General features: G+C 31.7%; 3 protein-coding genes across 3 annotated transcripts; 2 read left to right on the plus strand and 1 right to left on the minus strand.

Moving 5' to 3' along the window:
* The first annotated feature begins 401 nt into the window (after positions 1–401).
* Positions 402–6,114, plus strand: LOC132047270 (uncharacterized). Its single transcript, XM_059438266.1, has 4 exons — positions 402–930; positions 1,330–1,657; positions 5,171–5,389; positions 5,937–6,114. The coding sequence occupies exons 1-4, from the start codon at positions 527–529 to the stop codon at positions 5,958–5,960; spliced, it is 975 nt and encodes a 324-aa protein (XP_059294249.1). The 5' UTR covers positions 402–526; the 3' UTR covers positions 5,961–6,114.
* Positions 6,115–8,132: 2,018 nt separating this feature from the next.
* On the plus strand, positions 8,133–9,475 carry LOC132047271 (class I heat shock protein-like). Its single transcript, XM_059438267.1, has 2 exons — positions 8,133–8,429; positions 8,947–9,475. Exons 1-2 carry the CDS (start codon positions 8,294–8,296, stop codon positions 9,240–9,242), a joined length of 432 nt encoding a protein of 143 aa, XP_059294250.1. The 5' UTR covers positions 8,133–8,293; the 3' UTR covers positions 9,243–9,475.
* A 3,727-nt stretch (positions 9,476–13,202) lies between these two features.
* Positions 13,203–14,557, minus strand: LOC132047272 (BAG family molecular chaperone regulator 3-like). The gene is made up of 2 exons (XM_059438268.1): positions 14,165–14,557; positions 13,203–13,783 (listed from the first exon to the last, which is right to left on the minus strand). The coding sequence occupies exons 1-2, from the start codon at positions 14,418–14,420 to the stop codon at positions 13,542–13,544; spliced, it is 498 nt and encodes a 165-aa protein (XP_059294251.1). The 5' UTR covers positions 14,421–14,557; the 3' UTR covers positions 13,203–13,541.
* Between the last annotated feature and the right edge of the window lie 635 nt (positions 14,558–15,192).

Here is a 15,192-nt window from a genome sequence, read left to right on the forward strand (position 1 = left end):
GTTAGACAATAACAAAATATTTTTCTATAAGATTGACTAAGAAACGTTGTCTTAAAGATTATTCCCCTAAGGCTATATTTACCCAACTTTAAATGAACAAAAATTTAAATGGTGAATAAAAATTGGAATACCTGCATAAATCAGCCATTTGCAGTTCCCAACTATTAGCATTGATTAGTTATGATCTTAAATTCAATCACGTGAATAGGCTCACTTGACCTTATTCTTACTCCATTATTTATATCTCCACGAAAAAAATCTAAGGCACCAGCAACGCAATCCAGATAACAACACAATCCCCATTCTCATCCAATCACTGATTCCCACGGGTCAAAAAGTTCAACCTGATATCGACACTGGCCTTTCGACTCTATTCAATCACCAAAACTCCAAAAGCATCATCACAATAAGTTCTCCCTACAAGCACTACACTTTTTCTCAACTTTTCCACATACTTTTTGTCACACATTTGGTTGAGCACTATTCTAAAAACCAACAAAGGCCACAGTGAATCGATCTGATAGTTATGTGTATATACAAAAAAAATCGTAAATCCAAAACAAGAAACAAGAAGCGAAGAAAACCAAAGTTCCTAAGTCTTAGTCTTGAGCTTTCAGATAAAAAATCTCAACCGTCGGATCATATGGTCGCTTCATCATCTAACGGTAGCAACCATGATCATCATGAGGGTTCTCATCAGCTCAATCTCTTCCCTTTGCATCCAGAAAATTTGGTGGATGACAAAGATAGTACTGCCCATGATGAAAACGTAGCACTCTTCTTTTCTGGAGCTGAAAACAGTGCTACTACTCTTAACGAACTTCTCGTTTCTCCCAAGGATGAAATTGACAGCAACATAAGTACTAGTGTTCCGAATTACATGACTGTTTCGTCGGAGGAGGCGAGCTTGACATTTGCCGACACTTACAGGTAGAGGTTTTTGAATGAACGATTTATATAGTCTATAGTTTATTTAAATCAAGATGGATTGGAACGGGACAGGTTAACAGGTCATAATTGAACTTGTCCAATATGACCCAACCTTCTCTCTTTTTCTTGTTTTGCTTTGTGAAAAAACGGGGAAGTTAATATATCATTCTTAAATTATTAGATTAAATTCTTTCAAGTTTATATAGTTTGATTTTGCACGTTTTGGTTTGAGTTGCATTTTTGACTTGTCGATTAATAACATTTGACCCAGTAATTTGATGAGTCGATTTAGATTCAATATGTTAAGTCAAGTTAACAAAGGTGTGATGTCACAATTTGTAAAAAATTTGAGCGGGTTAAACGAGTTACTAAAAGATTGAGTTAATTTTTATCTTATAGGGGACAACAAGGTGAGCTTGTACGGACGGCTTTGAGAAACAAAGAGAGGGATCACAGGGAGGAAGAGAAATGGGTGGTTTACTCAGACGTTGTTGAGTTCGATCAACATAGTGAGACGAGGAAGGACGAGGAAGTTAGCAGTTGTCCGAGGAACAAACATCATCATCAGCAACAACAACAACAACAATTGTCACTAAAGCTTGATTATGACGAAATACTGAATGCTTGGTCCGATAAGGGTTCGCTCTATCTTCAGGCTGAGTCTCCTCAGATCGTTCCGGATATCCAAGACGACTTTCTCGCCTACGAAACGCCTTTCTCACCCCACGTTAGTTTTCCTTACCTTACTTTGAAATTTACGTTATTACGTCCTTTAAACTATAGTTACAAGTAACATTAATGTTACTTTTTTTTTTTAATCTTACATAGTTAGTTAAAAGATGAGGAACTAAGATATCAGAAAAAGATGCTATCTTTAGGTTGTCACTTTGTTTAGGTTTGGACAAATTGAGGAAAGATAACCTTTTATAACCAAACATAATGTAATGTGATATGTGACTTGAATCAATTCAAGATGAAATATTGATATTTACACAACCTAATACACACAAAATATAATTTGCAAGCAATTTATTTAATAAACATTGGTTAGTAACGTAAAAATAACTGGCAAATAACTTGTTTTGCGATTATAGAGGGTTAAATATGTAGCAGTGATTGGTAGTATAGAAATGCTTTAATTTGTTTTGACCTAGAAAAATGTTCCGTTGCAACTTTAATTTTGCAAAAGAGATAACAATTGGCTAAGATTTTCGTCAGCTAGAAAGATAAGATAAGAGAGCGTGAAATCCATCCATGTCAGCTTACTTCCATCCTCTATGCAAAATCAGCTTTGCGTAAGAATTTCTCTTTCTGGCGTATGAGACTTCCTAAATATGAAGTTCTTTTTCATTTTTATTCTTTGGATACTATAGCTTTCGTTGGGTGAAAATATTTCATTCGTAAGCAATCTAAGGAGCCATTTGAACACGATTTCATCTCATGAGATGAAATCGTGAGATAAAATCATGTTTGGACATGTAATTTAAATTTCTTAAGTTGCAATTTTTTTTATAAACATAAAAACCTCACAAGTTGTGAAAACTATCAAAATTTTCTCAATTCTTATACAATCTTACCAAATGAGTAAATCATAGTTCATAATAAAATTAATACGCTACTAGAAGACCTTTCTAAAAAATATAACATTAATTGATCAAACTTTAGTTCAATAAAAAGAAAAATTTAACATGAATAGTAATGTAACTACTCTTTAATATAATCCTCCCACATGGTACGAACAATAGATCTACCAACTTATGGTTGGTAAACATGATTGGTAAATATATCTACCAACTTATGGGTCATTTTTTATAAAATATAAACGTATGGATCAAATTTTATATTTATATTTTTTGAAATCATGATTTCAAATCCCAAATCATGTCTTTTTGGATGATTTGGGATTTCATCTCATGAGATGAAATTGCATGTCCAAACGCCTACTAATAAGATTGAACTTATTGTTTTTTTTGTTTATTTTACTGTTCGCATCAAATAAGTAAGATTCCTTTTTCTTTTTTTTTCCTTTCACAATGATGGTATATTTACTCTGTCTCAATTCATGTAGCACATTTTCTCTTTTAGTTTGTCTCAAAAAAGAATGTCATCTTCATTTAGAAATAATTTAACTTTACGAAATGATTTACGGTCACACCACAAATTTCACCAAGTATTTATTGTCTTCCACTAATACAATACCGGGTTACTGTTCCATCAAAACTAAACTCTCCTTGTATTATTCTGTCTTTGTCATCTCTCATAATTTTTACCACCGTTCTATTAACTGTTAGGCCATAACCATGAATATCACAAGACAGTCTTTGTAAAACATTTCACGTTAGATATTATTTACAAAAGAGTCGACTAAATGCCACAATACAGGACAATAAGATCGGAGTACCAAATATGTGTTGGTAAATTTAGGTGAAGTGGCAGGTCGATAGATGTTAATGTTGAAGCCGTGTAGTACTGACAATAATTACTGAGCACTTGAATTGTGCTGAGACTTGGGGGCCCTCTTAATTTCGCTTTTACTTAATTAGCTGAAACTTTTCGTGTCTTTATTCGTCTGCAAGCTGTAGGCTAGGGCTCCATGAACCGTTCTAAAAGGAACAGTAGCTCTCTGTAAAAACATAAGAAAAACATGTGAATTTTCGTTCCACAGCTACATAATTGTCTTTGGCAGTAGTTAGGCAGTAATTTTAGTCAGTGCGTAGGCCAGGGCGGTTTATTGAAATTGGCTGTCTAAAACCAAAATATATTAAGGAAGCCTTAAACTTGTATAGTAAAATACATATAATAATAGAACACGAAGAAAAAATCAATATTTCGGTCTAGTGGTAAGAGCACAGTGCGTGATGTGTGAGTTAAACACACGTTTTAATTTTGAACTTTGTCGTAGACAAAACCATGCTATTTAAATTGAGACGGTACAGTGACAGGCCTATTATGCACAGATTTTGGACCTTGTGTGCCCCGTGCACTCAGGGATTTCTTGGTTATAAAAAAAAAAAAAAAAATACAAAAGAACTTGTTTTTCAAATTTAATCAAACATAAAAAATGATATAGCTAATTCGGAGGAACCAACTTGAAATCAGAAAGTGAAATCGTCAAAAGTAGGGAAAAAATCAAGATATATAGAGGAAAAATTCGAACTTCCGCACTGTCAAACACACTCTAGATGTTGTGTTATATGCATTGTTTTAAAAGGCAGTTTCAGCACTCGTCTTGAAGTCGGGCACTGACAAAATGCTTCGGGGTTCACATGCAGGGCTTAGTTCTTGTGAGACTTACGCCCTAAGCGCCCGACTGTGCGCCCTAAACACGCCTAACGTCCAACGCTCGGGGCTCGCCTAACAGTTCTTACTCGTATTATATGTTAAATTCTTCAATTAAAATCGTTGACTCTCATAATTGTTTAACAAATGAATGATATTTAATAATTTTTCATCTATAGAAATAAGAAGATCGGGTTTAACTCAAATAACAAGTTGTAGTATTGCGTATTTACTATTTGAGAACATCGTGAGGGTGAATATCACTTAATATCTTATAAAAATACATAGCTGGATTGTACATTTTCACTTCTCATTGGTCTTTTGTCTTATATGTATCAAAATTATCATATTTTATTATTTCGCTATTTGAAAGTAATTTTATTTTTATTCATGAAGGAGTTGCGTTTAAATAATAATACTGATAAATATTGATTATTTGCTTACAATGATAAAATAAATAGTATGATAGTAATATTGTTTTAAGAAATTGTGATTTTTTTATTGTTTGAAAGTTAAGATGTTAGAGTTGATTTGCATTTCATAATAGCTTTTATTTCATTGAATTGTTTATACTTGTAAAATTATGTTATTTATAATTGCAAGTTGTAAGTGGCGTATAATAGATTGCTTTGATTAGTTTTTTGTGAGGATCAGCGCATGAGACACACACACAGAGATATGTGTGTGTAATTATATTATTTTATGAAATACTAAAAATAAAATATCCATAGGGCTTACGTCCCGTGCCTCGAGGTTTATGCCTCGCCGAGGCATATGTAAAACGCCCCCGCCTTTTAACACTGGTTATATGTATGCTCGTGTCTCTAAGCGTTTGGCTCAGTCTCTCTTTTCCACTTAGCTAATACTAAGAATTTGATGAAAACTGAATTAACTTTACTTAAAGTTTAATTGAAACCCAATTCACCTCATAAATTTTAACTTTGTTTTCATTCTTGTATAGGGGCTAATGGGAAGCAGTGCAGTTCTGTATAGAGTACCAGAAGGTATGGGAAGTGAACAAAGTGAAAGTATACAAATAGAGGGTGATTTGAATTTGAAGGCTGGAAGAAGGGAGGCGAGTGTAATGAGGTACAAAGAGAAGAGACAGAACAGGCTCTTCTCTAAAACTATCCGCTATCAAGTTCGCAAGCTCAACGCTGAAAAGCGCCCTCGCGTTAAGGTACTTACTTACATCTTTCTTCATTAATATTCATGCCATAAAAAACATGTCCCAACTAGTTTACTAATTGAGGCATAGATAATAGGTACTCCAATTGGTAATATGTATAGGGTAAAAGTCCAAGGTTGTTCATATATTTTTCAAAATTGCTCAATTTTGCCTGCCCTTAAAAATTTTGGTTCATTTATCCATTGTCGTTAGAAATTGTCTTGTATTTGCTCTTATCTTTAGCGAAGCTCTTGTGTGAAATTTGGGGTCTCCAAATGTCCAAATTATTCGAGAAAAAAGTGAAATATCATCACCTTAACCTAAAATTATGGTTTAAAATTACTCTCATGTTGGAGATTCATTAAGGGTCGAGGGCAAGAAATGAGACTTTTTCCTATACGCGGGGTAAGACTAGACTATAAATCTAACAAAGGGCAAAAATTGCTCAATTTCGAATAGTATAGGAACAAATTTGACCCACGTGTAAATATCACGGTCTTGACATCAGACATTGTAATAATGTTGCCTTTTAACTTGTCTGCATTTTGCTGATTTGCAGGGGAGATTTGTTAAGAGGGATTGAAGTGTGTTTTACCTCAATTGGAGCAGTTAAATATGATGCAATGAAAAGCAGTATGTGTGTTGTAGTTTTTATATATCTTGATATATACTGTTAAAAGGAGAAGCATGTCCAAAGGAATTCTTGTCAATCGATGAATAAAATTGTAAAAGCTCTACCATCTTGCCAGTCAGGGCACATAAATGAGAAAATGCAGAGATATGTAAGAGTTCATCTTGTTCAGATATAAACTGTTACTTTCTCAAGAGTTCAAATCAAAGTGAAAATAGCAAAAAGTCCTTGACCGTTGTTGTCATTAACATTGAAATTAATGGATGAAGGGCCTCCAATTTATACCATTTGTTGAATAATCTTTTTTTCTAACATATTAGGTCAAAACATGGGTTATATTGTTTCTTAAAAATGGACGTTTCATGTAAAGTTTCGCCATATTTTCTGATCAATCAAGAATTCATTAGAATAATATATGAATTTTTTAATGAGTCTTCTTTATTGTGCTATAATACAAATTTATAGATTTTTGGAAGAACTTAAAAGAGCATATAGCTATAGGAAACTAAAACAAAAACTCCTGTAACTATCCTAAGGCTCCAATAATATCAATTACTAGTGTCATTTGGCCCATGCTAAGACCGGGCTCGAACCGACCTTAAAAATTCAATTTGTAGACATCTTCTAATTTTTTTCTGTTATTGTTTCTTTATTTTTGTAACACCAATTTGATACTTTCAAAACACTTCTAAAATATTAAAGTACAAAAATGTATCTGAAAGTTAACGGAAAATATTTTTTTAGTTTATTTATTAGATTTTTAAACAAAAATCAAATAATGGCTTTTCTAATTTCTATTTTACTTAACTATTTTGAGATTAAAGTCTCCGATGATCCAAATTCAGCTTTTCATATGTTAAATTAATTTCATATGTTTCTTTGAATTGAACTTACATGGGCTTTATAATTTTTTACCCAGAAAAAATTACAATATTAAATTAATGTCAAAACTATTTAATGCAAAAATATTGTTATACGATGAAATCAATAAAGTTAACTTATAAATAAATATAAATAATTAAAAGTCCTAATATTACAAGATATTTATGTAGATGTTCTCTCAAACTAAACACACGATTTTAAAAAAAAAATGTATTTGAATGACATGATGATTATATTCTTTACGTGTCTATAATGAATTCTTAAGGAAAAATATAATTTTAATCAAATTTAATAATATTTTCTCATAAGGGACTCAAATATGTATGATCATGCTTTGTGGGCCACTAATCTTTTTCATGACATCATCATTTTAGTGGCATAAAAAAAGCTCTTAATGTTCTCAAAATTTACCAAAATGTGTGAGGATTCACAAAGTAATAAAAACTTTAATTAGAGGTAAAAAGAGACAAAAATTTCTTGTGAAAACTATAAAAAATTTATATTCTCCCTTATATATATTAGTAAATTAAAAGAAAAATAAAACATGTCCTTTGGGAATGACTTTTTTTTTTTGTGAAATGTTTAATTTGATTAAAGAACCAATTCTTGAGAACTTGTACATGTGGCAGCTTGATGGACAAATAAAATGAAGGGAAAAGGGTTAAAAATGTCCATCTATTTTGAAAAAAAAGCTAAAAATATCCTCCATTATAAATTTGGGTAAAAAATATTTCTTCTGTCATTAAAGTTTTCAAATATATCTCTATCTTAACGGAAATCCCTAACATAACCCGATTTTATTTTTAAACCCTTAACATTTAAATCCGACCACCTAAAAACCCTATGAGTTACCCGCTCCTCTACCAAATGGCTCCAGATGTAGTACTCGAGAACAAGTTAGTCGCATATGATTTTTTTTATGTAGTTTGATCCGATTTAAAAATAAAATCGAGTTGTGTTGATGATTTCCGTTAACGCAGAGGCATATTTGAAAACTTTAATGCCGAGAGGGGTATTTTTTATCCAAATTTATAATGGAAGATATTTTTAGCCGTTTTCCAAAAGGAAAGGGGCATTTTTGACCCTTTTCCCTAAAATGAAAGTGAAAGTGCCTTCTAGTCTTCTAATACATTTTACTAGTAGAAGAGCGAAGCTTGTAGAACTATCCAAAAAGTGCTACTGAATTAATTGGTTTCTTTTTCCTTTTTTCAATCCACCTTAAGAAGATCCAAGAAGTTTCAAGACCAATTTGAACTCCCTTTTTCCTAAACAATCCATGGTATGTTGTTGTCTATATATACTTCCACAAAGTTTCACTTGCTCCAGACACATTGAAGGTTGTTGCAGAAATACAATTAATTAGTAGCTGGACAGTGTTGATCTGAGTGAGAACTACAATAAAAATGTCAAAGATGATCAGCAGTTTATTGAGCAGCAGCGACCCAATGATTGCCATGATGAATATGTGTCCAGTTCTGAGTACCCCTATTGACTGGAAAGAAACCCCTGAAAATCATTGCTTCTTCGCCGACCTTCCTGGTATTATTCTGTGTTATTAGAGAGAGCACATTTTTAATTATTTAATTATATTTTATTATGACACTGCAAGTATTAAAAGGTGTGACTACTAATGTATAAGTTTAAGATAGTAAAAAGAGTGTACTTTTAATTTTTTGAACGACGGGGAATTAATTTGAAATTATGAGGACGTTACTAGTGAGAATTTTTATAGTCAATCTCTACTTGTTTAGGTAAGATACATATAAGTGTCGTTATTTTTTAAATTCAAAACTATGATCTTTTGCCTACTTTGATAACAACAACAACATATCTTGTGTAATCATATAAGTAGAGTCTGACGAGGTACGACGTACGCAGTCCTTACCCTTACTTTTATAAGACAGAGAGGTTGTTTTACGACAAACCTTTGGCTAAAAGAAACTTTTACCTACTTTGATATCATGTAACTAAATTTTGTGGCCATCTCATTTAATTAAGCAAAAATTATTATAGGGAGAAAACGTCTAATTGCTTGATTATTATATCTTGATACCAGGGCTTAGCAAAGAGGATGTCAAAGTGGAAGTGGACAATGGAAGAATACTACAAATTAGTGGGGAGTGGAAGGCAGATAAATTAGCTGAAGCTGATGATGAAAAGGAGAAGAAAATAGACAAGTGGCATAGAGTGGAACGTAACCGAGGAAATTTCTGCAGGAAATTTAGGCTTCCAGAAAATATAAAGGCAGATCAAGTGAAGGCATCCATGGAGAATGGTGTCCTCATTGTGACTGTCCCTAAAGAGGAGGTTAAAAAACCTTACTCCAAAGTAATCGAAGTTGAAGAAAAATAAGACTTTTGAGTCATAATAATTATAAGAAAAGTGGATGCATTATGTTAATTGTAGTAGTAATAACTAATAAATTGTGAGGTTGTATATTTTGAGTGTCGTTTCATGTTCTTTTTATGTTTTCTGTAATTTTCCTTGTGAGTTGTGATTAATGATTGAATATTATCATCTGAATTTGTCGTATCACAGCTGAATCAGTGTAATAGTAAAACTCATGAACAATTTTAACCAGAGGACCTGTTTCAAAATTTTCTCTACGTATAAAGATCAAACTGGTATTTGAATCCATTCTATTAAAATGTGTTTTTGACATTGCAAATATTAATTAGAGAGTAAATTGAAATAAGATAGCAACTTTTAAAGCGATTTCGTCTGGAATAGTTTTTAAACTGTAGGAAAAATGGAGTCGAAACAAGTAACAGCTAACAAGGACTAAGGAGCCGTTTGGACATGATTTGAAATTATGAGATGAAATTATGATTGAAATTACATTTGGACATGTAATTTAGATTTCTTAAGTTTTATTTTTTCTTATAAACATAAAAATCTCATAAGTTGTGAAAATCATCAATTTTTTTTTAATTCTTATACAATTTTACTAAATGAATAAGTCATAATTCATAATAAAATTAATACGCTACTACAAAGTCTTTCTAAAAGATATAATATCGTTTGATCAAATTTTAGTTCAATAAAATGAAAAATTGAACATGATTTAGTGTAATTACTTTTTAATATAATCCTCTCACATGATTTGTAAGAGTAAATTTGTTATAAATATACTATCAACTTTTAGATGTTTTAATATTTGATATAAATAGTTGGTAAAAATGATTGGTAAATATATTTATTAATTTATGAATTATTTTTATAAAATATAAATTTATGGGTTAATTTTTACATTTAAAAAATTTGAAATCATAATTTGAAATATGATTTGGAATTTCATCATGTCCAAATGCCCACTAAAAGTAAAGGAAGACCCAACAATCAACATATCAAATAAGGAATTTTTATGCGTTATAGCTACTTCTAATACATAATTAGTGGTAATAACTACCTTTTATTTTAATTACTAATAATAACTAAATACTTTTCTAATTTAACTATTATAGCTACACAAGAATTTTGAATTACCATTTCACAAATATACCTAAAATTAGCACCCCAATCCCATATCCCCTTTTAATGGTAACAATATTAATCACTCAATATACATTACCATTCTCTCTCCTTTTTCATAACTTCTTACCTTTTATGATCGTCTTCTTCCTCTCTTCACCCTTCTGCAAAAATTTCACTTCCATTCTCACCAATCAAGAAGATTCGTCGTATTCTTTCTTTTTTTTTTTCAAAAAAAAAAGGAAAAAGAAAGTTCTTAAAGACTAATGTTCTATCCCATTTCCTTTGTTTCGTAAAATTTTTGCTATTTGTGTTATTATTCTTCCACAAAATCAACTTGGTGGAAGTGATTGTTTTTGCTTCAGGCCATGGTGGTGGTTATGACGCGCACACGAGAGAAGGGGAGAGAGAAAGTTTTTTAGGGTTTTGAGAAGACGAAAAATATATGTATTTGTGTATGTTCTATGATATAACTACCAATTGTTGTGGTTGGTGGTGTATTTTTGTAAGTTTTTCTATATATTTGTGTATTTTGTTCAAATTAATTCCATCGCTCATCTAGTTTCAAATACACGGGTGACGCAAATACATGGTAAGTTTTCTATATATTTATGTATTTTGTTCAAATTAATCCCATCAAATACATGGGTGATGCAAATTGTTACTCACACAAATACATGAGATTTAATATAAAATACATGGGGTTTGATTGGGAACTTCAAATACATTAGTTATGCTATCAAATACATGGGTAAATAAAAAACGAAATTAATATTGAAAACTTCAAATACATTACCACTAAATACATGGGTGATGCAAATTGTTAGCCACACAAATACATGATATTTAATATAAAATACATGGAGTTTGATTGGAAACGTCAAATACATTAGTTATGCTATCAAATACATGGTAAATAAAAAATGAAATCAATATTGAAAACTTCAAATACATTGGCTGTTGATTGATCGTGTTGTTTTGTTAATGTATTTTCAGAAAGTGTTGAAGATTTAATTTGAAATTTGAATTTTTACGTTTGAATGTTGAAGAATGCATGGAAGAAGAGAAACGTCTAAGGAAAGGGAATATTACAGTTGGTTTTGTGGAAAAGAAGGTAAAAAAATATATTAATATCTGATTTAATACCATCACCGTTACAGGCTAAAATCAAGGAACTTGTTTTTTTTTTTTTTTTTACCGCATCCTCATGTATTTGCTGGCAACAAATACATGCGAAAACATACACAAATCGGCCAGAAATCAGCTATGAATGGTAATAATTAAAAGGATAGTTACAAATAGTAGGAAGTTACAATAAGATAGTCATTAATGGTGACAAGCCTTTCTTCTCGTGAGCCCACAGAACAAACAGGGATAAAATTTCAATACTTTTGGTCTCAGTTGCCACGGATTGGTCAAACAATGTTTTATGTCCCGATTCGCTCAATTTTTACTAAATTTTAATCTTTTTGCTTGTCTTTTTATAATTTATTTAATTATGTTATATAAAAAGTTTTTTTTATTATGCCTGTATATAATGTATTAGACAAAGAATTTGCTAAAAATATTTCGACAAATTTTTTATGGGTCAATTTAATTTACATTTAAATATTTCGCCAAATCAACCTAATTTTATTAATTAAATTAGGCGTGTAATAAGTAATGTTAATAAATTGGCGAATCACTAACCTCTCCAAGAAACAAAAAAGAGAGTAGTAGAACGCTACATGCTTTTCCTCAAAAACAAAATTATACCACATGCTTCAAGAAGAAAGTTTTCATTCAGTTTATTAGACAATAGAAAACTTGTAAGGTTTCTAAGTATGAGGAAATTGCAGAACTAAGTTATTTAATTAGTTAGAAACCGACATACCAAACTATGTCAAACGCCAAACGATTATCTAAATAGAAAACAATTAAGACTTGTCACCAATGTAATGTTGCTTTCCAGATTGTCAAACATCTCAATAATATAATCAACTTGCAATTGCTAGTGAATTTGGGGTCCCTCTTGCTGCTTAAAATGAAGCATCACGCTCAAACTTTAAAAAATATCATTCACTTGTAAAATGTAAATTCTACTCCATTTAGCTTCTTCTTTATCGATCCTCCTTAAGCAATCCATATTTGATATTAAAAAGGGTAAAAAAAAAGGTGAATATTTTCTGGATGTGGGGACTTTTTTCTTCTTTTTGGCTCAACTTTTCATTTTATTAAATAATGCACGCCTGTACTCGATTATTTTGTGTCCCCATATCTATATGTACGTAGCCGGCCTAAGAGGCCCGATCCGAAAACAACCACAATTTCGGGTTTGAGTTCTGAAATTAAAAATTAAAGGAATGATTGGAATTCTTTTATTAATAATCGTTACTTAGCTGACCATCATTTTTCATAGAATTTTTAAACTGTATAACCGTCCACCAAAGTAATGACTCCTAAATATATATTTTATGTATATTAATTTATAATATACAAATTTATACATAAAGTAATGTTTTTTTGTATATTTCAGCTAGCTACAGTAATTATTTTTGGACAAGCGGCTAAATGTGTTAAAAGCCCTTTATCATTTTTGTACAAACGAACCACATAATATGGGACCATCAGATGGTATAATGGAAAGGTTGATATCCCTCAATTATTAACCAAATGTCTGAGATTATATTTGAGTTCTAGGAATGAAGAATATCACATTAGAAACATTTTCTTCCTTAGTGGACCTACTCCGTGCGGCTCAAATTATCAACCTAGTTAATTGCAGATAGTAGATGCTTAAACTGAAAAGTTAAAGGACTCAAATTCATCGGCTAATTAATTTCAGATAGGTGAAGATTAAACTGAAAAGAAAAAAGGACCAAAAATATTGACAAAAACTATAGTAAAATTTACAAACTCGATAACCTAATCGAGATGATGCAGACATGCACCTGTTAAAACATTTTCATATATGCTGCCATGGAAACCCCACTTGGGCTGCATATAAAATTTGCTAACACATCATAGGAAAACAAGAACAACCTAACCTAATTTGGGCAAGTTGGTGACTATATATTTATCACCATTCTTGATCCATCATCACTCATTTTTTTGATGAGGAGGGGGTTAGTTTTTTAGGCAAGAAATTAGACATATTGCAGACTAATCACATTGTTAACTAGTAACTAATAGGAATTTTTTTTAGACACAAATGGTGCGGTAAGTGGATCCTCCTATGACCTGGACACGTCCACTTGTTTCAGCCAAATTAAGAAGTTTTCTCTCTTTGATAGCTGGATCTTCAAAGAGCAACACTTTGTCCTTGTCTTTCACCCCTACCATGTGCAAATATTCATAATCCTCTCTTTCTTTTCCTCTGTATAATAGCCTCTGCTCTTTTGGTTCTAAACCAGTTACCATTGCCAGTATCATCTTTAATTCTCCTGTGACCAATAAATCACACAATCAGGTCAGAGCAGGTCGTAATATGAAAACTTAAATATACAAAATCAAATTTTATAAGGTGGGAATTATGTAGTAGGAAGAACTTAAGAAAACAAAACATTGGCAGACTCAACCCCTTTTGCTTCTCTATTTGTATTAACAAAATTCACTTAGTATGTCTAAATAATTTATCAAGAATCTATTAATTTTCTTTCTTAGAATCTAGAGCACATAAACTCAAAATTCCAGCTATGACTCTAACTTAAAGTGAGTTTTATCATGACCAGTGTAAAAAATTTACCCGTTTTGACCCAATAGACATATTTGCCATTCTTAGCCCTATATAGGAAAGTGACCAAAAAAGGGAAACTTTTACTTACCAAAAGATGAAGTAGCTTGTATAGAAATGTCATGCCACTGAGAAACAGTAGAGACTCTAAGGGTGATGATTGATTCTCCATCATTCTTTGCACATTCTCTCTTTTGAACCAACATACCACCTGGACGCATTTCCCATTTGATTTCACCACCTAATTTGGCGTCTCCACCTGATGCTGCCGCGGCAGTAGCAGCACTAGTAGTACTTGCAACCTTGGAATTGCTTCTGAAGAACTTCTTGCACCTCAACTTGATCATTTTAATTGGTTTTTTGGTGGGTTAATGTTTCTTCTAAATTGTAATACAATAATTTGAAAACGGCTTAGAGGGATAAAGAAAGTGAACAGAATTGGCTAGTTATATAGGAGCAGTTGGGGGATCCGTATGGGGATAAATAGCAAACTGAGAAAGACACAAAAGCCGCCAAGAGTTACAACATGCTTACCAATAATTTATTAGTTGTTGATTATCATAGCTAATGAGAAACATATGAGTGGGCCAAAAATATACTTGCACGCTTATTTACATTAAATCAAACAGTTAGGAATTGTAATTTAAAGTTAAATGTGTACTTTGTTCATTTAATTTTATGAGTACTGTTTGAGTTTGACTAGAAACCAAATTCGATAATACGATAATACAGTTAGACCTTTCTATAAATAGTCATTTTATAATAACATCGGAAAAGGCTCAAGTATGCCATCGAACTATCGGCAATGGCTCGTTTATGTCGTCAATAGTTTGGCTCATTTATGCCATCGAACTATCAGGAATGGCTCATCCATGCCATTTTTCAATAAAGTCGGTTTTACAATACCAGTTATGACACTTGGTCACCAATTAGAGGTCCACGTCGTTTAATTAAACTAGCACAAATTAAATCTTAAATTAAACTAAAACCCAACCCACAAATCTATGTTGATTTAATTAAACAACATGGACCTCTAATTGGAGGCAAAGTGTCATAGCTGGTATTGTAAAACCTGCGTTAATGAAAAATGGCATGGATGAGCCATTTCTGATAGTTCGA

The sequence above is a fragment of the Lycium ferocissimum genome, chromosome 2 (genome assembly GCF_029784015.1).
Source record: "Lycium ferocissimum isolate CSIRO_LF1 chromosome 2, AGI_CSIRO_Lferr_CH_V1, whole genome shotgun sequence".
Lineage (NCBI taxonomy): Eukaryota > Viridiplantae > Streptophyta > Magnoliopsida > Solanales > Solanaceae > Lycium > Lycium ferocissimum.